This window comes from Symsagittifera roscoffensis, unplaced genomic scaffold (genome assembly GCF_963678635.1).
Source record: "Symsagittifera roscoffensis unplaced genomic scaffold, txSymRosc1.1 SCAFFOLD_277, whole genome shotgun sequence".
Taxonomy (NCBI): Eukaryota; Metazoa; Xenacoelomorpha; order Acoela; family Convolutidae; genus Symsagittifera; species Symsagittifera roscoffensis.
In genome coordinates this window covers 42479-65949 of record NW_026971618.1, presented here as the reverse complement: position 1 = coordinate 65949, position 23471 = coordinate 42479, and the positions used below count along the sequence as shown (strand labels likewise).

The window sequence follows — 23471 nt, the reverse complement described above, 5'->3', positions numbered from 1 at the left end:
GGTGTTCGTAGAACGCAACTCATAGAAGAAACTGGTCATGCGCAGAACATACGGGACCCTCACATTGAAAAAATTCTCAAGTCTAACGTCAACAATTAACCACTCATTTTGAGTTTACGAGAAAAAATCCACAACTTATCTACATTGAGAAACCTGTAACTCAGAACCTATGTGTTCGTAGAACACAACTCATAGAAGAACCTGGTCATGCGCACAACATACGGGACCATCGCATTGAAAAAATTCTCAAGTCTAACGTCAACAATTAACCACTCATTTTGATTTTACGAGAAAAATCCACACTTTATCTACACTCAGAAGCCTGTAACTCAGAACCTACGTGTTCGTAGAACACAACTCATAGAAGAACCTGGTCATGCGCACAACATACGGGACCATCGCATTGAAAAAATTCTCAAGTCTAACGTCAACAATTAACCACTCATTTTGATTTTACGAGAAAAACCCACAACTTATCTACACTCAGAAACCTGTAACTCAGAACCTACGTGTTCGTAGAACACAACTCATAGAAGAACCTGGTCATGCGCACAACATACGGACCACTCACATTGAAGAAATTCTCATGTCGAACGTCAACAATTAACCACTCATGTTGATTTTACGAGAAAAAAACTACAACAACATATCTACATTCAGAAACCTGAAACTCAGAACCTAGGTGTTCGTAGAACGCAACTCATAGAAGAAACTGGTCATGCGCAGAACATACGGGACCCTCACATTGAAAAAATTCTCAAGTCTAACGTCAACAATTAACCACTCATTTTGAGTTTACGAGAAAAAATCCACAACTTATCTACATTGAGAAACCTGTAACTCAGAACCTATGTGTTCGTAGAACACAACTCATAGAAGAACCTGGTCATGCGCACAACATACGGGACCATCGCATTGAAAAAATTCTCAAGTCTAACGTCAACAATTAACCACTCATTTTGATTTTACGAGAAAAATCCACACTTTATCTACACTCAGAAGCCTGTAACTCAGAACCTACGTGTTTGTAGAACACAACTCATAGAAGAACCTGGTCATGCGCACAACATACGGGACCATCGCATTGAAAAAATTCTCAAGTCTAACGTCAACAATTAACCACTCATTTTGATTTTACGAGAAAAATCCACAACTTATCTACACTCAGAAACCTGTAACTCAGAACCTACGTGTTCGTAGAACACAACTCATAGAAGAACCTGGTCATGCGCACAACATACGGACCACTCACATTGAAGAAATTCTCATGTCGAACGTCAACAATTAACCACTCATGTTGATTTTACGAGAAAAAAACTACAACTTATCTACACTCAGAAGCCTGTAACTCAGAACCTACGTGTTCGTAGAACACAACTCATAGAAGAACCTGGTCATGCGCACAACATACGGGACCATCGCATTGAAAAAATTCTCAAGTCTAACGTCAACAATTAACCACTCATTTTGATTTTACGAGAAAAATCCACAACTTATCTACACTCAGAAACCTGTAACTCAGAACCTACGTGTTCGTAGAACACAACTCATAGAAGAACCTGGTCATGCGCACAACATACGGGACCATCGCATTGAAAAAATTCTCAAGTCTAACGTCAACAATTAACCACTCATTTTGATTTTACGAGAAAAATCCACACTTTATCTACACTCAGAAGCCTGTAACTCAGAACCTACGTGTTCGTAGAACACAACTCATAGAAGAACTTGGTCCTGCGCACAACATACGGGACCATCGCATTGAAAAAATTCTCAAGTCTAACGTCAACAATTAACCACTCATTTTGATTTTACGAGAAAAATCCACAACTTATCTACACTCAGAAACCTGTAACTCAGAACCTACGTGTTCGTAGAACACAACTCATAGAAGAACCTGGTCATGCGCACAACATACGGACCACTCACATTGAAGAAATTCTCATGTCGAACGTCAACAATTAACCACTCATGTTGATTTTACGAGAAAAAAACTACAACTTATCTACACTCAGAAACCTGTAACTCAGAACCTACGTGTTCGTAGAACACAACTCATAGAAGAACCTGGTCAAGCGCACAACATACGGGACCATCATATTGAAAAAATTCTCAAGTCTAACGTCATAAATTAACCACTCATTTTGATTTTACGAGAAAAATCCACAACTTATCTACACTCAGAAACCTGTAACTCAGAACCTACGTGTTCGTAGAACACAACTCATAGAAGAACCTGGTCATGCGCACAACATACGGACCACTCACATTGAAGAAATTCTCATGTCGAACGTCAACAATTAACCACTCATGTTGATTTTACGAGAAAAAAACTACAACTTATCTACACTCAGAAACCTGTAACTCAGAACCTACGTGTTCGTAGAACACAACTCATAGAAGAACCTGGTCAAGCGCACAACATACGGGACCATCATATTGAAAAAATTCTCAAGTCTAACGTCATAAATTAACCACTCATTTTGATTTTACGAGAAAAATCCACAACTTATCTACACTCAGAAACCTGTAACTCAGAACCTACGTGTTCGTAGAACACAACTCATAGAAGAACCTGGTCAAGCGCACAACATACGGGACCATCATATGGAAAAAATTCTCAAGTCTAACGTCATAAATTAACCACTCATTTTGATTTTACGAGAAAAATCCACAACTTATCTACACTCAGAAACCTGTAACTCAGAACCTACGTGTTCGTAGAACACAGCTCATAGAAGAACCTGGTCATGCGCACAACATACGGGACCATCACATTGAAAAAACTCTCAAGTCTAACGTCAACAATTAACCACTCATTTTGATTTTACGAGAAAAATCCACAACTTATCTACACTCAGAAACCTGTAACTCAAAACCTACGTGTAAAGAACAAAGAACAACAAACGACCTGAGTCCCACGGAGGGAACAACATTAGCCCAGAGCACTTCTTTTTTAAAGGGTGAACACTCACTGCTGGTTCCCTCAAGGTTGATAGAGATAAAAGTGCCCTTCTTTGAGCAAACCACTATGTGGCCGACCCGGGCATTAGCTCTTGGAGTTTGGGATGAATTGTTCCAATTTCTGTCATGTACGTGTATTGCTTGAAAACAAAAACAAGTCCATTTTTATGCGGGTACCACCCGCATAACTATGTGACTTGCTTTTGTTTTCGAGCAGTTAACGAACATTTTACATTGCATGAGAACTTGAGTAATTCATTTTTTTTGTGTTTTCCTGCACAAAGAAATTGAATTACTCAAGTCATCAGGCAATGCAATGACAGAAATTGGAACAACTCATCACAACTTCCAAAAGCTAATCTCTATCAACCTTGAGGCAACCAACATGTGAGGTTCCCCCTTTAAAAAGTCCATGCTCTGTTGAAGCTACGAGACATACAAGCTAGGGACTAGCTAGTGTAGAAGGCCGTGCAACTGCGCGGTTACTGCCCCTGCTTCCCCTATGAGGGAAAGAGGACAGGCCGGCGGGCCTTAACTACCTTCGCATACCCCATCTCGAACAAACTTATCCTCGACTGCCCGGAAGCACTAACTGCCTTAGGGCCTTAGTTTTTGTCTCCTAAAGAGACCTGACCGCCCCTTATGGACGGTCCTATGGGCGGCGAGCTTTCTACAACCATCTGCCCGGGGGTGGACCCTAACGGTCTCTGGCCAATAGAGCCAAACTGCATTAGCAGACGCACCTTGTGCGCGGGCCTAGCGCCCCTGTACCCAGAAAGGGTACCTACTTAATAGCCCTAGCGGCTCTCAGGACCCTTAGTGGTCACTTTTACTGGGACACCACGACGCTAGCCGTCGAGCTCCCTTAGGCGCGCGCCTGCCGACGGGACCCACCAGGTGGGTGAACCGTGTCCTCCGAAAATAACCCCGAAGGGTTACCACCGGTAACCAACCCTCACACAAGGTCTCGACGGATAGAACAATCTCCGAGTTGCAAGTAAGAATTTAACGAAGTTTTAAATTTGGTCGACTTTCAAACGAAATTCGTTGATTTTTCTCGTCATCCCTTTGCTTACTTCTCCCTAGAAACTTTTCAACCAAATGTTGTGCCTAGTGAGGCTGTTTTGAGCCCACTTGACACCATCATTTTGGTTGAAAAGCCACTACTAGGAGAAAATAAGCAAAGAAACTTTGAGAAAAATCTGAATTTCGAATGAAAGTAGACCAAAAAGAAAACCTCGCAAACTCTAACAAGCGACCCAGAAACTGAACTATCACATACGAGACGTTTGCGGTCAAGTTGGAAACCAGTGGTTTGCAGGAAAAAAATTGAATTGTACCACGTTTTTTAGAGAAAATGGAAGTGAAAAAATCACAAAACAACCAAGCAATTGGAAACCAAAAAAACGAAAGAAAAAAAAAAACAGTTAAAGCCAGATTCTAAAGGTCAGCCTTTAGAATCTGGCTTTCACTGTTTGAAACTAATGGTATAGTGGCAAAAGCTGATATATATATTTTTTTTTTAAATTTTTTTTATTTTTTTTTTATCATTTTTTTTTGCAAGTTTGTGGAAATCTAAAGAAATTTTGATTTTTGAAAGTTTTGCTTCTTAAAGGTTTAAACAATGGAGCATTGCTATATTGACAACATATCAAAAATTTATAAATTTTTATCAGGTAGTTTTCGAGTTATAAGTCTTCAAAATTTGACAAAAAATTGACAAAATTCGAAAAATCATATTTTTGCTCCAAATTTGAGGAACTCTAACTTTTTTTCTAATTTATCAAATTTGTTGAAATTGTGTCGAAGTAGAGATACAAGTATATATAACCCATGATATCGAAATCTTTAGGATATCTCAAAAGGTCTTTGAGTTAGAGGTCCTCAAAATTTGCCAAAAAAAAAGCTGAAAATAAGAAACTGATTTTTTTTGCAAGTTTGAGGACCTCTAACTTTTTTTCTAATTTTTTAATTGCGCTGAAAATTTGTCAGCGTTCGATGCTTTGATTGTGTAGTGTGTGACATAAAAATCATTAAGATATCTTTTTTTTTTGTTGAGTTAGAGATCCTCAAAAAATGCCAAAAAAACGACTTTTTCGATTTTTGGCAATTTTTGAAAACTAATTTTGGCTCACCTAAGGCGATTCAGCTTTTTTCTTTATAACCATTAGTTTTACTACATTAGGGAAATATGCACACAGATTTTTGTGTCATTTGAAAGAATTTTCGATGAGTTATCAAGCTTCAAAAAAGCTAAAAATTTCGAAATTGTTGATTTTGGTGCAAGTTTGAGGACCTCTAACTTTTTTTTAAAACTTTGGTTTCCATTGAAACTTCGTCACACTGTTGACCCGGCTATGGGTAACATTTGATATTAAAATTGTTGAGATATCTCAAATTGTTTTTGAGTTAGAGGTCCTCAAAAATTGCAAAAAAATCGAGTTTTCGAATTCTGACCAATTTTTGGAAGCAATTTTTAGCTAGGATATGACTATTCAGCTTTTGCCCTTATACTTCAACGTTGTCCAACAGTTGAACAACATGGACACCAATTTTGGTGTTGTTTGAAGCAAAACTCGATGAGTTATGATGCTTCAAACTTGTAAAAAAACGCGATTTTGAAAAATCGCAATTTTTTTTAAAAACAAAAAAAAACTTAGCGCTACCCCCCGGAACGTACCGAAACCCTTTTAGATAACTAGAACACATCTTAGGCTACGCAGCGGTAAAAACTAGAGCTAAATTGGATAACTTTTCGCTAAGTTATTCAATTTTCCGTTTTTGCCTAATTTTTCGGCACGGTGAACAGTGGGCCTAATGCCCTCAGAAATTTTTTATCTGATTCAAAATGTGAATTATGGGGAAAGTGAATTGTGCTAGGTATATATACTCTAGAGCTCGACCGGAACGAAAACGCTAGCGAAATTTAAAAATTTCACTTTTTGAGGGCCAAATTTGATCATCAGAAAATCACTAAAATCATTTTTTTGACATGAAGACGTAATTTTTTTGCCCAAAGTGACAAGACTTCATAACAAGTCCCAGTCTTGTCCTAAGCGTTAAAAAAATTTTGAGTCAAAAATTTTGTTTTTTTTGTTGAGATTTTAGGTAAGGAAAGTACCAATTTTTGAAAAATCGCTGTTTTAGACACAAAATGGGCTGATAACTTTTTTTGTGATTTAGTTTTGGCAAAAAAAAATAATTCAAATAGTAGCCATTAGCATAGGCCACACAATGAAAAAAACTAGAAGAATTAAAAACTTTTCAAAATTGAAAAAAATTCTTATAACTGGAGTAAAAATTAGCCAAATTTGAGGCTAATATACAAGCATTTGAAAAAATTTAAAATCTCCTTTTCGACGTGAAGACGAAACTTCTATGAAAAGTTTATGTTGAATCATAGTTGATCCTACTTAAGATCAAGCTTTTGGAAGAAAAATTTTGTCAAATTTCATTTGGGTTGTCGAGATCTGTCTCCCTGTAGTTGCACTTTTTTGAAAAAACGCAGTTTTTTACCTGTTTTTCCTCTCTAACTTTTTTTTCACTCGCTAAATTTCCCTAATTTTTTCTTTAAAAAATTAGGCTTGATGTGTTACGATTAGAAAACATCATTTAATTCTCTGAAAAAGACTCGAACTATCTAAAATTTTCCATTTAAAAACAAAATAACCCATTTTTTTGCTCAATTTTTTCACCCTCTGATTGCGATAAAAACTAATTTTTTGGTATGAAAATGAGTTTTTATCGAAAAGTTATGGAATAATCAACTCTAGTCCTACATACGAGTCACCTTTTAAAACAAATTGAGATCCTTTTTCGAATGCGTTGTTGAGATCTGGCTCTCTGTAGTTGCAATTTTTTGAAAAAACGCAGTTTTTTACCGGTTTTTTCTCTCTAACTTTTTTTTCACTCGCTAAATTTCCCTAAGTTTTTCTTTAAAAAATCAAGCTTGATGTGTTACGATTATAAAACATCATTTAATTCTCTGAAAAAGACTCGAACTATCTAAAATTTTCCATTTAAAAAAAAAAATTACCCATTTTTTTGCTCAATTTTTTCACCCTCTGATTGCGATAAAAACTAATTTTTTGGTATGAAAATGAGTTTTTATCGAAAATTTATGGAATAATCAACTCTAGTCCTACATACGAGTCACCTTTTAAAAACAAATTGAGATTAATTTTCGAATGCGTTGTTGAGATCTGGCTCCCTGTAGTTGCAATTTTTTGAAAAAACGCAGTTTTTTACCTGTTTTTCCTCTCTAACTTTTTTTTCACTCGCTAAATTTCCCTAATTTTTTCTTTAAAAAATTAGGCTTGATGTGTTACGATTAGAAAACATCATTTAACTCTCTGAAAAAGACTCGAACTATCTAAAATTTTCCATTTAAAAAAAAAAATTACCCATTTTTTTGCTCAATTTTTTCACCCTCTGATTGCGATAAAAACTAATTTTTTGGTATGAAAATGAGTTTTTATCGAAAAGTTATGGAATAATCAACTCTAGTCCTACATACGAGTCACCTTTTAAAAACAAATTGAGATCAATTTTCGAATGCGTTGTTGAGATCTGGCTCCCTGTAGTTGCAATTTTTTGAAAAAACACAGTTTTTTACTAGATTTTCCTTTATAATTTTTTTTCACTCGCTAAATTTCCCTATTTTTTTCTTTAAAAAATCAGGCTTGTTGTGTTACGTTTAGAAAACATCATTTACTTCTCTGAAAAAGAATAAAACTATCTAAAATTTTCCATTAAAAAAAATTACCCAATTTTTTGCTCAATTTTTTCACCCTCTGATTGCGATAAAAACTAACTTCTCGGTATAAAAATGAGTTTTCATCGAAAAGTTATGAAAGAATCAACTCTTTTCCTACTTACGAGTCACCTTTTAAAAACAATTTGAGATCAAATTTCGAATGCGTTGTTGAGATCTGGCTCCCTGTAGTTGCAATTTTTTGAAAAAACGCAGTTTTTTATTAGTTTTTCCTTTATAATTTTTTTTTACCTCGCTAAATTACCCTAATTTTCTCTTTAAAAAATCAGACTTGATGTCATACGTTTAGAAAACATCATTTACTTCTCTGAAAAAGACTAAAACTATCTAAAATTTTCCATTTAAAAAAAAAATTACCCATTTTTTTGCTCAATTTATTCACCCTCTGATTGCGATAAAAACTAATATTTCGGTATGAAAATGAGTTTTTATCGAAAAGTTATGGAAGAATCAACTCTAGTCCTACTTACGAGTCACCTTTTAAAAACAAATTGAGCTCAAATTTCGAATGCGTTGTTGAGATCTGGCTCCCTGTAGTTGCAATTTTTCGAAAAAACGCAGTTTTTTATTAGTTTTTCCTTTATAATTTTTTTTCACTCGCTAAATTTCCCTAATTTTTGCTTTAAAAAGTCAGGCTTGATGTGTTACGTTTAGAAAACATCCTTTACTTCTCTGAAAAAGACTAAAACTATCTAAAATTTTCCATTAAAAAAAAATTACCCATTTTTTTGCTCAATTTTTTCACCCTCTGGTTGCGATAAAAACTAATTGTTTGAGCTTCAATATAGAACCAGATATGTGTTTATCAGACTTGTCAGGGCCGGGAAGAGTCATTGAGCGTACATTTGGACAATAACAATGTCGTTTCAGTAGGAAGGTTTTTTGAAATGGCTCAAAAATTGCCAAATTAATCAAATTTTTTTCAAAAACCCATTTTTTGATCAGTTTTTTTCCTCTGGATCTCTATATAAGTCCTTTTTTGAATTTATCGGTAATCTGAGACCACACTAGCGTCACTGCGCTTCGTTGCAGACAAAAATATCAAAGTTATATAGGGAAAATTGTTTATCTAAATTGAAGTTAGTTTTAACTTTATAAATTATTAAAAAACACAAAAGTAATGAACTTCGGTTAAACGTTTTTTTTTCTCTAATAACACTTTAATTTTTTTGTCTGATACTAAGCAAAATAAATTTATGCCGACAGGGAACACTTTAAATACGAAATTATACGATGATTTAATTGCTCAGAACTTGGTAACTGGCTTTCTCCTTAAGAAACCTAATTTTATGAACATTGTTTTTGACTGAGCTTCAATAGAGAGCCATATATGTGTTTATCAGATTTGTCAGGGCCGGGGAGAGTCATTGAGCGTACATTCGGACGAAAACAACGTCGTTTCAAGAGGAAAGTTTTTTTGAAATGGCTCAAAAATCACCAAATTACTCGATTTCTTCTGAAAAACCCATTTTCTGAACAGTTTTTTTCCTCTGGATCTCTATATAAGTCCTTTTTTGAGTTTATCGGTAATCTGAGACCACACTAGCGTCATTGAGCTTCGTTGCAGACAAAAATATCAAAGTTATATAGGGAAAATTGTTTATCTAAATTGAAGTTAGTTTTAACTTTATAAATTATTAAAAAACACAAAAGTAATGAACTTCGGTTAAACGTTTTTTTTCCTTAATAACACTTTAATTTTTTTGTCTGATACTAAGCAAAATACTTTCATGCCGACAGGGAACACTTTAAATACGAAATTATACGATGATTTAATTGCTCAGAACTCAGTAACTGGCTTTCTCCTTAAGAAACCTAATTTTATGAACATTGTTTTTGACTGAGCTTCAATATAGAGCCATATATGTGTTTATCAGATTTGTCAGGGCCGGGGAGAGCCATTGAGCGTACATTAATACAAAAACAAAAACGTTTCAAAAAGAAAGTTTTTTTGAAATGGCTCAAAAATCACAAAATTACTCGATCTTCTTAAAAACCCATTTTCTGATTAGTTTTTTTCCCTCTGTATCTCTAAATAGGTCCTTTTTTGAGTTTATCGGTAATCTGAGACCAAAACAGCGTCAATGAATACGTCTTTGCTGACAGGATACCTTTTATATACAGATTTTTACGATGATAGTGGATTGGAAAAGTGAAATAATCAAAAACGATTAATTTTTCTTGAAACCTTAATTTTTCTATATTTCGACACCGCGAACATTCTTCAGAATAAAAAGTGCACAGTTTTTGTCTAGTACAATTTTCAAGGACCTAGTCAAGATATTAGCTCATCAAAAAAGCTGTCATCAACACTATATATGTATAAAATTAACAAATATGGAACAAAAAAAAAGAAAAAAAAATCTCGAAATTGACTTTTCTTGTTCAACTGAGTACAATGCATCAAGAAGGTCATCAGATTTACTTATTTCTATTACGTTCAGTTCAGAACTAAGCAGCAACACTATTCCAGTCAAAACAAAGGCAGTAAACGTGCACCTAGTGCTCCAAAAAACCAAATAATTAAAGAAAATAGGCAAAAAAACAGCAAAAAGCACGTTTTTTCTGCTTAATCGAAACCGGGAGTTAACAGGAAGCCTTTCTGATTTCAACAATAGCGTGAAATAGTTGTTAGGTACCCGTTGCAAGTATTTTAAGGGGTAATCAAACCATTTTTCTAGCAAAAAAAAGTGTTTAATCTTGATTATTTTCTCAATTTTCAACCTAAAAAAAAACGATTTTCAGAAGTGTCTCATTTTCATCCAAAAATTTTTCTAAACAAAAAAATTGGGGGTTGGACTAACCCTACATGCCCATGGGAGCCCATATACGCAATTAAATTGATTGTAAACCCCGAATGCAAATTTTTACGGCAATTGGAGCCAAGCAGATTCCTAGCCCCAACTTTTTTGAAAAAGCTCCGGATCGAGTTCTCAAAAACCATTTGAGCTACAGAAGCGAGTGAATGCTCCTTGGAAAGCTCTGTTCAATGTCTTTCAGCTGAATTAATTAGTTTTTGACAAAAAAAATCAGAAAACAAATTTTTTTTTTATTTTAAAAATTGGTCTCCGGAATTTTCCTCTCCAAATCCGATCAAAAAATCTCGAAAAAAATGACATCTCAAAAAATCATCAAAACGCCCTAATTTCAGTAAAATAACACCATCAGCACTCTTTTCAGCTCATTTGAGCCCCATACACCAAAAACTACCAAAATATGAGATGTCTTTCTATGACTTCAACTCTAGTCTTAATCGGTTGTCTTCTGGTGGCTTCTTCGGAGTAACTACACTTAACTGCAGATTATTGGGTCGTCAAATTTTTGGGGCTAGAAAAATTCTAATTTTTACTCCGAGGGATACTACTAATCACTAGAAGTCCAACGGTACCAGTTTTATGACCTAAAACAATTTTGGGGAAAAATGGTGACTTTTTTCAAATTTCGAGTCTAGCCCCAACTGGAGCAGAAGTTGGTCTAACCCTAACTCTTTGTTTCAGGGTCTTATATTACTCAGAACCAAACAAATGGGGTATCGTTGGAAAGTACATGGGCAGAGGAAGCTCATGGTATGTTTTTTGTCAAAAACAAGCAATTTTTCATGGCGTAGGACTTAGCCCTAAAAAGCCTCCAAAACCGATTTGCTCTAGCCCCAACTTTTTGAAGTAGTTTTTTTTTTACCTGAAAATGACCTGAAAATTTTAGAATTAGGGGTGGGTTGCTCAAATTCAGTCGGGGAACACCGTCAGCTATAGAAAACAATTTTTGGATCAGTAGTTTTCGAGAAAAAATTTGACCGGAGCCAGCGGGCATCCCTCTCCAAAACCGATCGGAGTAGGGTTAGGGTTTATTATCATCATCAAAATCATAGTGCATTTCCAAAACATAATTGGCTGGGACATGATCAGTTTTGGCATGATACACAATTTTCTTCACAGAATCTTCTCTTATTATTTTTTGAATCTAATTGGGTAGTTCACTGCTGGTTAGATCCATTTGAACTCCTGGTTGACGTTTGGGCACTAAGACTGGCTTGGGAAGACAAAGACCGCGCTTGCTGGGTAACATTACTGATGTATTTGAATCGTTGAAAGTAGATGAATTGGTCAATCACGGGGAAGAACCTCCTCAAAGTGCACAACTCTTCTTCAGAAAATGTAACTTGTTCTTTTCGTTGAACTACGTGGCCTCTACAATCAATGCGTTCAACCCTGGTCAATGAAATATTTATGTTACTTTCTGGTGCCATCCAAGCACAAAGAACTGAATTTGGAGATATGTATGTCTCCACTTTCCCCTGACGCTCGTTGTTGACACTCATTTTTCAACCAATCATAGAAAGCTTTCGGCTTTTTTAATGCACAATGATGTTTAGAGTTATGGTGCGGTAGGTGTTTGTTACAACTCACAAAATTCTTGAAATATAATTATTCGACTCGTGGACAGCCCAAATCGTCAAGATTCACAACTTTGCGGTCTAAGTATTTGGATAAAAAATCAGCTTTTTCTTTTACGTTGGCGTAGAATATAGCATTGGGGTTTCTTAAGACAAAACTTTGAATGATTCGGTTCAAATTCAGGTATAAATAATCACCGATGTCCCAATGAAATCCGTGCAAATAATTTGTCAGCCAGTTGTAGGCTTTTTGTTCAGATTTTGGAAGGGAATTGAAACTAACTGGAGGTAGAAAATTTAGGGAATCACTGTAGTCGGAAGTGGTTAAAGCTAATTCTTTTACTATAAATGTGTTTTTCTGGTGTCGAAATCCCTCAAAATCCAACACAACTGATCTTTCCTTCAGCATTCTAATAAATGGTAGAGTTTCGGTTTCTTCATTTTGATATACAAACAAAACGTAATTCCACTCAAGTGACCAATCAGACTACTGTTGCATTTCCATGGTTAAAAATGGCAGTATGTGGGACCAGTGTTATACACTTTGCGGAAAAAACCGGCGGCATCGTGTAAAATAGCATGCATTCGTAAAATTTTCGAATCAATTAAATATTTATCCAAAGCAGAATTGTCTATACCGATCAGACCCCCATAGGGTCTCAACTTGATAGCAACATCGTAATTTATATCATTAGTAGTTGAGAAGAAGAACAGTGAACATGCAGCTAAGAAAAAATTTCGACGGTTGGTATTTTCCGGATAGGTTTTTTTCAAAGTAATAAAAATTTCATGAATAATTTCCAAGTCTTTTGAAGTAACTCTACGTTTTTCCAATTTCAAATTTTATTTTCTTCCAGCACTTCTCCGACCTGCTGAATTTCAAGCCAGTGGAAATGAAAGTAACCTTCTAGATACCACTTACTCACTCCTATATCTCTTTGATATATGTTTAAGTAAATCACGGGTAGTTTTCGGTATTTCGAAAGTTTATTGAAACAAAGTCGAATTTTTCTTTCCACTCCTTTCTCAATCAGAATTGACTCAAAATCATACGAGTAATCAAAAACATTTTCATAAGTAACAATCGATAGATCGGTCGCTTTTCCATATTTCTGCTTCCCAAAAATGCACCAGGTTATTTGCAACAAATCGCTCAAATAAAATTGTTCGTTACAACTTTGCTCGTATTCCTTGAAAGTATGATTTGCCATTTCTTTCCACCGAGAAATAAACACTATATGACGATTGTGAATGTGCATATTTTTTGACCAAGAACCAGTTGAAAAAACAGAGAATTTTAATCGTTCACTATCAATATCTTCAGTATGCCAATTTCCTAATAAACTCATTTTGCTGAGTTTGTTTTTCATCAACATGTCTTTATCTTCTTTAGAAGACATTTTCACATTAAATGTTTGACTGATTATAATCGTTATAAATGGATGTTAATGGGACTTTATTAATGAACTGTAGTTTAAAGGATTTCTAACTAATGATTTCAACCTATTTTCATGTGTTTAGATGGATATTCCCCTTGGTGGTCTCCACGAGTCACCCATTGATTTGCCTTATGTGGGACCTGGAACTCACGAAGGCAAAAATATCTTTGGTGTGACCGTAGAGTTTACCCGGCCACCACTGCAGCGAATTTTAGGCTGCATTACATTGAGGTTGCAATTGAGAAAAATGAGGTCATATTTGAATATGTGTGTGTTGATGTGGGGAGCATGGAGAATTTCTGGCTGTGCGAGTCTCTGAGAGCGGGATTCGAGAGTACTGAGTGGCGCTTCAAATTTCAAATGGAGCGTCTAGTCAGTATTCTCTTGGTCGGATCCCGAAGACGATATGCGGAAGTAGTCACAATCACAACCTACGCGATAAACATCCTGCGTTAGTGTTTTACGAAAAAAAAAACACTTCAAGCTATCGTGCGTTACCACTTCTTGAATGGGTCGTATCATTATTCGTTTGAGTTAACTCATAGCGCGTATATTTGTGACTATACTGTAACTGATTTCTCAGAAAGAGCCGTCTCTGCCTCAAAAAAAGTTATCCCCACTCACCTATTGGCGAATCAGCAGACCAATTTATTGTTCTTTCTTCTTGAATTTAAGATCTTGAATTTAATCAAACTCACTAATTTATTTATTTGAACAATATTGTGGTACTGCGGTTGCAAATTCAAATTGTAGGGTCTTTTAAATTATCCACCCAAAATTTATTATATCCACATTTTGAAACACATAAGGTATCATTATTATAACTATTTTGCGAATCTTTTCAGCAATTATGCACATTAGCCGAAACGACTGAATATGACGTTTGCCATATGATCATTTCAAAGAACTTTTCGGCTTCACTTAGTCAATAAATTCTTTTGAAGGGATTTTTTGTTGAAATCTTCACTCGCGCTAATTGCTTCATCAATTTGTCTATCAGTTAGTTTCAGCTAATCACAACGAGTTATATAATTTTCAGTTCAAGTCATTGAAATAATGATTTCAAAGCGGATAAAAATACCCACGTTTTTATTTTTGCAGAAACCGCAGTCTATGTTTCGGCTGAGCAACCTTAATTTTTCTAAAACCATATCTAGGGACTTCCACCACCTCTTCTCATGCAAAAATTTTGCGCTACCTAGACAAAATAATCCCACAAATATGTTCAAATTGTTTTTTTTTCTCACTCTTTTGTTGTTATTCATTTTTTGGGCAAATAACATGCCAAATTCACTACTTTTCTAGACGCTTGTTTAGTTGTCTCGTCACACCGCGTACAAAAATCGACTTCAATCTGAAGAAAAAAAACGAAACATTTTTTTGTAGTTATTTATAAATATCCTGAGCAATGTACTACTTGCACAGCAAACGGCTATTGTTTTTTATCTGCATTTCTCAGATATAAATAAATTGACAAAATATGTTTTTTACATGATAAGCATTAAAATAAAAATTAAAATAGAGCGTTTATCAATTACATGTAATTCAGGCTTCAGAAAACAGTATGAATTTATGCTCTTTACTGTACAAATTTAGCTTCTAAGTGTTTACAAACTAAAGCCAGATGTAAGTAGGCCAATAAAAAGTTATTATAACGCCGGAAGTTGTTAAGCCGATAAAAGGAATTCAGCCAACAAAATAGTCGACAGAGAAGGAATCGGACAAAAGTTTGACACAGAGGCGAAGTTGCACTTCGCATACACAAGCAAAAATAAGACCGATAACGCTACTGGGAAACACTGAATGAGTAAAACTTTGAGTCTACAAAATTTCTTAAGTGACACACGCCAATTATGACGCATGAAGTACCAATCAATTTGAAAAAAAAAAAAAAATTACCAATTAATATGCCTCAATTTATAGAGCAGTGTATGGAGCAGTAATAACATGAAAAAATTTAATGTTATAAAAATGAAATGATTTTTTTTTATTTTGAGATTTTTTTGTGAAAAGCATCCCCCACACTCCATATTAAGCACAAAGTGATAAATTTCGCGTTAATTGTCCCAAATGGCAATTTTTAAACCCCCATAACTTTACTAAAAAAGATCACAGGTGAAATATCTTTCCAAATTTAGGCTCAAGACAACAATACCTTCATATATATAAAAAAAAAGATAAAAAAATAATATTAAAAAATCCCGTGGAAGATAGCTAGTTAAAAAGTCGAAATTTGTCTGAGAAAAAACTACCCCGATCACAAATATTCCGTTACTTTCGTTAGGAAAGTCGGAACGGTAATAGTCTTTGTTAAAATCCTTAGCATTGGCTGTACTTAATAGCTGGTTATTGATCAAAATGAACACTTTCAAAATGAACACATTTTATCGCAACAGTATTTGCATCGCAAAAATACTTGCGACTTAGGTTGGCAAAAAAGATAGTTTATACTATAACACAAACATTGTTGTGTAATAACAAATTTCATAATAGTTAACTTGTTTAATGGGTAAGCAATCACTAGCCCAAAACCATGCAAAATTCATTATTTTATTGTGAAAAAAAAAGTTAAGAAAAGTCATCCACAGAATTCCATTAAAACCGATTTGCAGAGCAATAAGAAAAACGATGCCTTTGCAACATTTATCGAGTTTGCACAGTTTGAACTTTACTCTAGCTTTATAAAATTATCTAACTTTCCTCTAGCTTAAGAACACAAAATTTAGAGCATATTCAGATGAAGAGTGACTCAAATGAACGCTAAGATTACATAAGTTGGCGAAACTCCGACGAGCTGGTCTACACAACTTTAAAGGAAAATGCGATTTACAAAGAAAAACACATATTCCACGACGACTACAATGAAAATTACAATAAAACTCATTTCACATAAAGAGATTCAGACTGTTTCTTTCGAGATACACAAAAAGTTTGCAGCTTAAAAAATTACGCCAAGTTTTCTGTTTCTTGAAAAACTAGTCTTGTTTTTGCTTTTTTGGTTTTCAGTTCAAATTTGACGAACATTGTGAGGCTGACATTCCTTACCACAATTTAAACGTTATTTTAGCTAGTGTTACCTCTCATTCTTGCAGCTCTTCGCCTTATTCAGAAGCCCTTTTTGGAACCAAATAACCGGATGTTTGGGGTAAAAACAAAATTAAAAAAATCGGTATTTCAAAATTTCAATTTTTTTTTCGCTATTTCAACTTTTCTGTTTGAGTTTCTTTTCTTAAATCATTGTGGTCAGAATTTTCAGTGCTACTTATACACGCAAAAACTGCAGATTTCGGCGAATGAAAAAAAAAATGATGCAATAATTTCAATTAATCGATAGGGTTATTTAGACAAATTTAATTTACATTGATTTCAGTAAATAAAAAATAAATTATAAACTAAATTTTTTGACAGCGACAACTTGAACAAGATGATAAATTAAAGAACCAATCACATGCAAATATTAATGCACAAATGTAAGGCAAGCTAGTTTTAGATTTTGCACTTTAAATGAAAAGTAAAATATATGAAATTTACTGAAAAACTGATTTCAGGAGGCGCAGATCAGGGATTTTCTAGCGGTGGGTTGGATTTCCAACAACAATAATGCCGCTTTGTCAATTTCTTGAGCTCTCCCTAAAGGATCATAAAACCTTATTTTATAAAATTTTCTGCTTCGCGGGCAAATTTTTCAAAAAAACTGACCTACAATGTTTCTGATCTTCTGAGCACTAAAATCCCTTTTTTTAATATTTCATTTTGCCAAATAAATCTGACTTCACATTTAAATGCAAGAACTAGCAAAAGAAAAGAAAATGCACATGGAATTCAAACAGCGAGCAATTTTCAGAAAATGGAAAATTGTACAGTGTTCTGACTGATTGAAGAACTTAACGCTTTATGGTTAGACACTAAGTACAGATGCTTTGGTTCAACTTTGAAATCATATAACTATGAGTCCAAAAAAGTGAAAGCAGCTGGCTCTGATTGCACAGTTTTTAACATCCGCTCTGCGAATTTCTGCACATTTTCGAACACCTCTAATTCTGATTGCAACAGCTTCAAAACTAAGTTGGCCTCTCTTTTAGCAGTGTCTGAAACGCTTTCGTCTTCTACAGTCGACTGAGTTTGAGACACTGACTTTTTCGCTTTCATCTGAAGCAGTAAGCACCTTGTTGATAAAAACTTCCACGTTTTGGCCTCGTGCGACTGCGAAACAGCCCACATCAAATTTCCCAACAATCTTTTTCCAGCCAACTCTTTCTGAATCATCACAAGACCAAGGTCGTCCTTGTCTAGATTGAAAACACGCAGAAATATAAGCAGATCTCTAGTGAATGGAATTTCATGGTAAGCTGTGTAGAGACTGAATTTTCCACAGGATGGTATCTGATGATCCAGTAAAATCTGGCTTTTCGTGCGGCACAAAACATCACTGGAACTGATTCCTAGAGTGATACTAACTTGGTTGTGAATGTTATTATCTGGAACGAAACCTTGATAAATCATGAAGCTGGAATTTGTTCTGTTTCCATAATGGATTTCAAAATTGGCTCCTAATTCTAACTTTTCAGTAGCCAAACATTCGACACAATCCGTTTCCGAATTGTAAAATGTAGTCATGTGGGACTGCTTGTGATTGGCTAAATCCCACAACGGGATCAAAGCTAGTTCGTCTTGTTCCCTCGCAACGCCGTTGGAGAACTTTTTCAAGGGAAGTTTATTCTGTCGGGACATTACAGTGCAAACAGCCCAACGGAAAGCTTCGAATGAAAAACTATTTGCCAGGTTTGATTGGGGTGCTAATTTTTCTAAATTTTTGAAAATCAGACAATACTGTCGTGATATATTTCTGAACAAGCTCAGCACTAATTCTCCGCATGCACTTCCAGCGTGAAGACTTTTGAATGTAGACTTGCTAAAGTACAGCAGCATAGAGTAGTTTCTTGGTAAAACATTTATATAATGAAACCAATTCGACTTAGAACCATTTTCGAACAATTCGAATAGGAGCACCATCGTTAATCGCAAAGAGGGAACTTCAGTAAACAAGTTTTTGCTCGAACTAAACAAACTTTTCAAAATGTTTTTTGTTTCATCGCTCGAACTTTCTAATTCAGGCGTCTCGTTGCATTCGTCGACTATCAAACACTTTCTCGGAATTGTCAAAACTTTCTCATCCTGTTGTATTTCAGAACAAGTCACAAGTCCTACTGACTTCTCTGTATTCAACTCTAAGTCAATATATTTATTCAACCCACAGTTGTTATTGGACGCCTGGACCATCCATTGTTTAAATTCGTCTATTTTTCGCTCTTCGCTCATAAATTTTTCGAAACTGAAAGTCTCCGAACTTGCAGCATACTTTTGTGTAGATCTCTGTTTCTCGAGTACTTTCTCTACAGCTTCAAAGATTGATTCGAAAACTTGCCATGGGCACTCGCCCGTGGGCGTTGAGAGCGGTGAGTTCTGAGACTTGCCACACTTGTAAAGCAAGTCCTCCACCAAATTGTTCATTTCCCTGTTGCCTGTCAGCATTCGGATAAACTGGAAAGTAAGAAGATAAACAATTAGTCACTTATCTCATAACTTGACCATTAAACAAACTTTGTGCCATTTATTCATGAAGGGAATAAAAACATATCCAATCAAAATGTCTTGAGGCTTTTGACCAACGTTTATGTTGCTTTTGTGGGAACTCTTGTCTATATTCAATTACGCGCGGAAATAGCTCCGATTGTAAATACATATCTCTTTACCTCTGGTTCAAAATACAGAGCCCTCCCCACATGACGTTGTAACGAAAGTTTCTTTTTCCAATTAGGAAATCGTCCAATTAAATTATACACATTACGCGGACAAACTTTTTGCTTGCAAAAAGTAGCATTTGCAAAAATACCATTTATTAGAAAATTGCTGCCACTTATTTTGTCCCCAAGAAACAAAAAAACTTTTCGAAAGAAATCTTTTTTTTTATATCAAAATTTGAAAATGAAATTTGAAACGTACTACATAAACTATTTCAACTGTATCGAATGGAACAAATCACAGCAAATGGCAAATGAATCAAAATTCTAATTGATAAAGCAGATATTTTTGTTCGATAATTGGTTTCGTACATAGGTTATATAATGTTATTCTTTGAATAGATTTAAAATTTACTTGGAAAATTAACTACTTAGTACTCAAAAACAAAGCAAACAACCGAAATTTAAATGGCTCTCAAATGTATCTCTGTAAAAAAATCTGAAAAAAGAATAGCCGGTGGCTTTACAAGAAACACATAATGTTCCGATCAATTAATGTAACAAATGATCATTTTTTCTTCAAAAAATAAATATATTTTCAATTTTTCATCTAAATTTTGTGCTCTTTTCTTGGTTAGTAATAGGGAAGTGAAGCTCTAAATTCGAAGCCACTATTGTAAATAGTGGCTTGAACCCCCTCCCCCCCCCCCCCCCCAAAAAAAAGGGGGTTCAAGGGAGGGGGTTGGTTTGAAACCCCCTCCCAGAAAAGTGGGTACCTACTTTTTTGGGAGGGGGTTTGAACCCCCCTCCCAAAAAAAAAACAAACTGCAAGTGGGTGTTTTAATGGAACACATACCCAGTCCCCTGCGAAAATAAATTTGAACCAGAAATATTTAATGCCAATACAACTTTTTGGAAGTCTTTTGTCGAATCTGAAAGAGCTTTAATGTGAGATATCACTTGGCCTCAATTGACGATTTTTTATGGTACCTGATTTAGGCCATAGTTCCTTTCAATCACTAAAGGGTGATCGGAACATTAAATTGTACACAACTGAACTACATATAGAACAAAAACCAATAGAAAGAGAGCCATTTAAATCAACCTTGTTACAGCACAATGACCTGCAATTGCAAAATTAAGAAAAAGATCGCTATTGATGTAATTTTTCAATCAGTGGAATAACATTTGAAACTGTTAAAAACTTTTAATTTCCAAGATTTACACAGAGGCTAACATACTACTCTTATTCGGATAACTCCTTTAATTTATCTTGCTAATAGGTCTTCTTTGTTTTAAATTTGCAAACAGGTCAGGTTGATCAGAAAAAAAGTTTGAATCAAAATTACAATTGACTAATATCATTTTAAATTGAGACCATCTTCGATTTTGCCTTTACATCGCTGACGAATTCCCTTCAACCATCTTCGCTTTTCATTTCGCTCGCTAGTTCTATAATTAAAACATCAATGAAAGTAGAAGCTTAATTTCATTATTTCGCTGTTCTACCAATGCATTTGTGGATCATTTTTCACTTTTCTCTTTCTGATTCGACTTGTCCGCAACCGATTGTTTCAGAGCTCTTTGGAACATCGGGTGCATGCAAACTCTTTTCTGAGTTACTGTTGTTGCAAAGGGTCGTTTGCAGATCGAATGAGCTGCCATGTCTTCCGCTGAGTTCGACGCCACTGCCGCCGACTTCTTTTCCTCACATACTTCTTCTTTTTCTGCTTTTGGGGACGGCTGAAGCTGAATTTCCACCCTTTCATCTTCTTCTTTCGCCTCCGCTTCTTTTGCGGCTTTGGCGATCAACACGTTTTGCAGCCATTCTTTATAATCTTCGCTCACTTGTGGCAAAATTTTGCACAATTCGCTGTCCCCCATTTCCATCAGTTGTGCTCTACTGTATCTAGTTATAGGCTTTGAAGGTTTAGCAATCTGAAATTGACTGACGTCATCGCCTTCAGGAATCTCTGACTCTGGAGTTTCGGTATTTAGCTTTTCCGCATTTTCGGGCGCTGTTTCCTCTTTCTCTACTTGTGGAACGTTTTCATCTTCAGGTATAGGAAACGTTTCCAGTTCCTCTACCTCATTTTTCTTGGGTGTGTTTGCATTCATGTTTCGCAGTCTCATTTTTTCTCTGAACAGTCTCAGCTGTTCGTCAATGTCTATATGACTCACGTCAATAGTCACGACTTCTGACCCTGCATTTTGGACACCATGATTATATGCACCTTGTTGGCTCACAGAATTTTTAACGGGTTGTTTTCCTAGCAAGTCAGCAACACTAACAGGTGTGGAAGACACGCTTCTACTGGGAGGAAATTTCAGAGGCTCCGTGAACTTTTTATGCTGAACCATTCCTTGTTGACCTTTGCTGACCTGGTCTTTGTCCACTATTGGCGAGCTGAGATTGTAGAACTTGCACCTTGGACAATCAGGGCTGCTCATAAAGAAGTTTGGACAAGACACCTTGCAGTAAGATTTAACCGGCAACAAGTCATCGGCTGGTTTATGTTCAACAGTTTTGGTCAGCTGCTCTTTAGATGGTGAGTTGCAGCCAACTTCTACCTTGCTCAACCTTGATTTCTGTAAATTTTGGTTTTGTAGTTTTTGAATATTATATTGGTAATTTTCAGCACCATCGTAAGAAGCACCAATTGGATACATGGCATCTATATTCATAGTTCCTTGAGGGTACCTACTCGGTGATTGTTGAAAGCGACCAGGACTAACATGGGTGTTAACAGGATTCCCAAAAGTAGTGTCATCATATCGATAGCATCTCGAAGAATTGCTTCCTGGTAAGACGGGAGCTTGCTGTTTAGCGTTCGGATAGATATCCGATGGGAGGCTGTAGCTACCTACAAATTCCTCCCTTGGAGTGAATTGGTTGGCATCTGTCACAAACTTATCGTTTTCCAATTTTTTATTCACTGCAAAAGGTTTGCATCGTGTTCTCTGTGAATGGTGATTTTCGATTGGTTTACTCTGCATGAGGTCATTGAAACTAGGAATATTTCTGTTATTTCTATTGAAATTCAAATCTTCCGCCCGATTGAGAGACCCTTGATACAATTGTTGAGATATTCGAGTCCCATTTAAAGAGAGCGGTTGTTCTTCAGTGTTCCAGCAACCTAACTCTGCTTGCGGGGACAGCGTGGCATTACGACTGTATTGAGGCGAAGCAGATGACCAAACTTCAGAACACAATCCTCCTACACCAGCAAAACTTTGATTGCTTTCCGGAGATGGTGACACATTGAATGGTTCCAAAAATTGTGAAGTAGAATTGGGATCAAAAAGATTAGCACCAAAGTTTGAAGCACCAAAACAATCCAGCCTATCATTTGAGGCTGTTATTGCTGACCCAAAAACGTTGAACGCGTTTTCAGTCCATGTGGATGCAAATGGTTGCATCAGATAATCACCGGTTGCACCCGAACTAACGCCGATCCAAGATCGATCTTTGGGGATATCTAAAACATTTGAATCATTTAGTTTGAAAAATTTGGATTATTCCAGGCTCAAGTTAAGTGAAAAGGCGCAAACGAACTACAGGATCAACAAAAAAACTTACTGGCGGTTCGCAGCCCGTCCGTTCCATCCATCCAGCCTGATAACTTGGAAGCTGTAGAGCCATAAGTTTTGGATGCATCCCTGGATTCATTAGGAACGAGATTTCCTCCGGAACCTAGTATTGAGTGGTCTACATCTGTTTGAAGAAAATGTGAGAAAAACGAGTCCGGCAAAGCTGATTTAGAGACTTCTGGCAAATCTTGATTTTCAACCGTGTTTACATTTGTTATCCTCCGAGCGAAGTGGTTTTGTGAAAAATCGTTTTCAAAAGGCACGTCAAGAGAAGGCTCACGAAACATCAAGAAGAACAAATCTAAAAAATCGTGTCATAACCTGTTTTATTTGGTTTTGACCATAATTTTCTTCGCAAAAACGTCAATTTCAGAGCAACTGCAGAGACTTTAAAATAGAAGCACATAATAAGGTATAATAAGTAAGTATACTTCAATGGTGCTAGGCAAATAAGGCGACAGTAAATTAAGGCGACAAGACATTTAGAACACAAAAATGTATTAGCATCCAAAATTACAACAAATACTAGCAAATCAATCCAAATACGTCTTTGCAGATACCCAAAAACA

The 23471-nt window shown here is 35.7% G+C and overlaps 2 protein-coding genes across 2 annotated transcripts; both read right to left on the bottom strand.

Moving 5' to 3' along the window:
* Positions 1 to 16959: 16959 nt before the first annotated feature.
* Positions 16960 to 19455, bottom strand: LOC134856555 (actin-histidine N-methyltransferase-like). The gene has a single exon (XM_063872829.1). It carries the CDS (start codon positions 19100 to 19102, stop codon positions 17516 to 17518), a length of 1587 nt encoding a protein of 528 aa, XP_063728899.1. The 5' UTR covers positions 19103 to 19455; the 3' UTR covers positions 16960 to 17515.
* Positions 19456 to 20547: 1092 nt separating this feature from the next.
* Positions 20548 to 23200, bottom strand: LOC134856557 (uncharacterized). Its single transcript, XM_063872831.1, has 2 exons — positions 22892 to 23200; positions 20548 to 22790 (listed from the first exon to the last, which is right to left on the bottom strand). Exons 1-2 carry the CDS (start codon positions 23187 to 23189, stop codon positions 20836 to 20838), a joined length of 2253 nt encoding a protein of 750 aa, XP_063728901.1. The 5' UTR covers positions 23190 to 23200; the 3' UTR covers positions 20548 to 20835.
* Positions 23201 to 23471: the final 271 nt, after the last annotated feature.

What these genes read in the sequence shown, in the direction of transcription:
- LOC134856555 (XM_063872829.1), bottom strand. Translation starts at nt 19,102, where the DNA reads ATGCTGACAGGCAACAGGGAAATGAACAATTTGGTGGAGGACTTGCTT.
- LOC134856557 (XM_063872831.1), bottom strand. Translation starts at nt 23,189, where the DNA reads ATGTTTCGTGAGCCTTCTCTTGACGTGCCTTTTGAAAACGATTTTTCA. An exon ending in GGACGGGCTGCGAACCGCCA is followed by an intron (nt 22,791 to 22,891) that starts GTAAGTTTTTTT and finishes CAAATGTTTTAG; the next exon opens with ATATCCCCAAAGATCGATCT.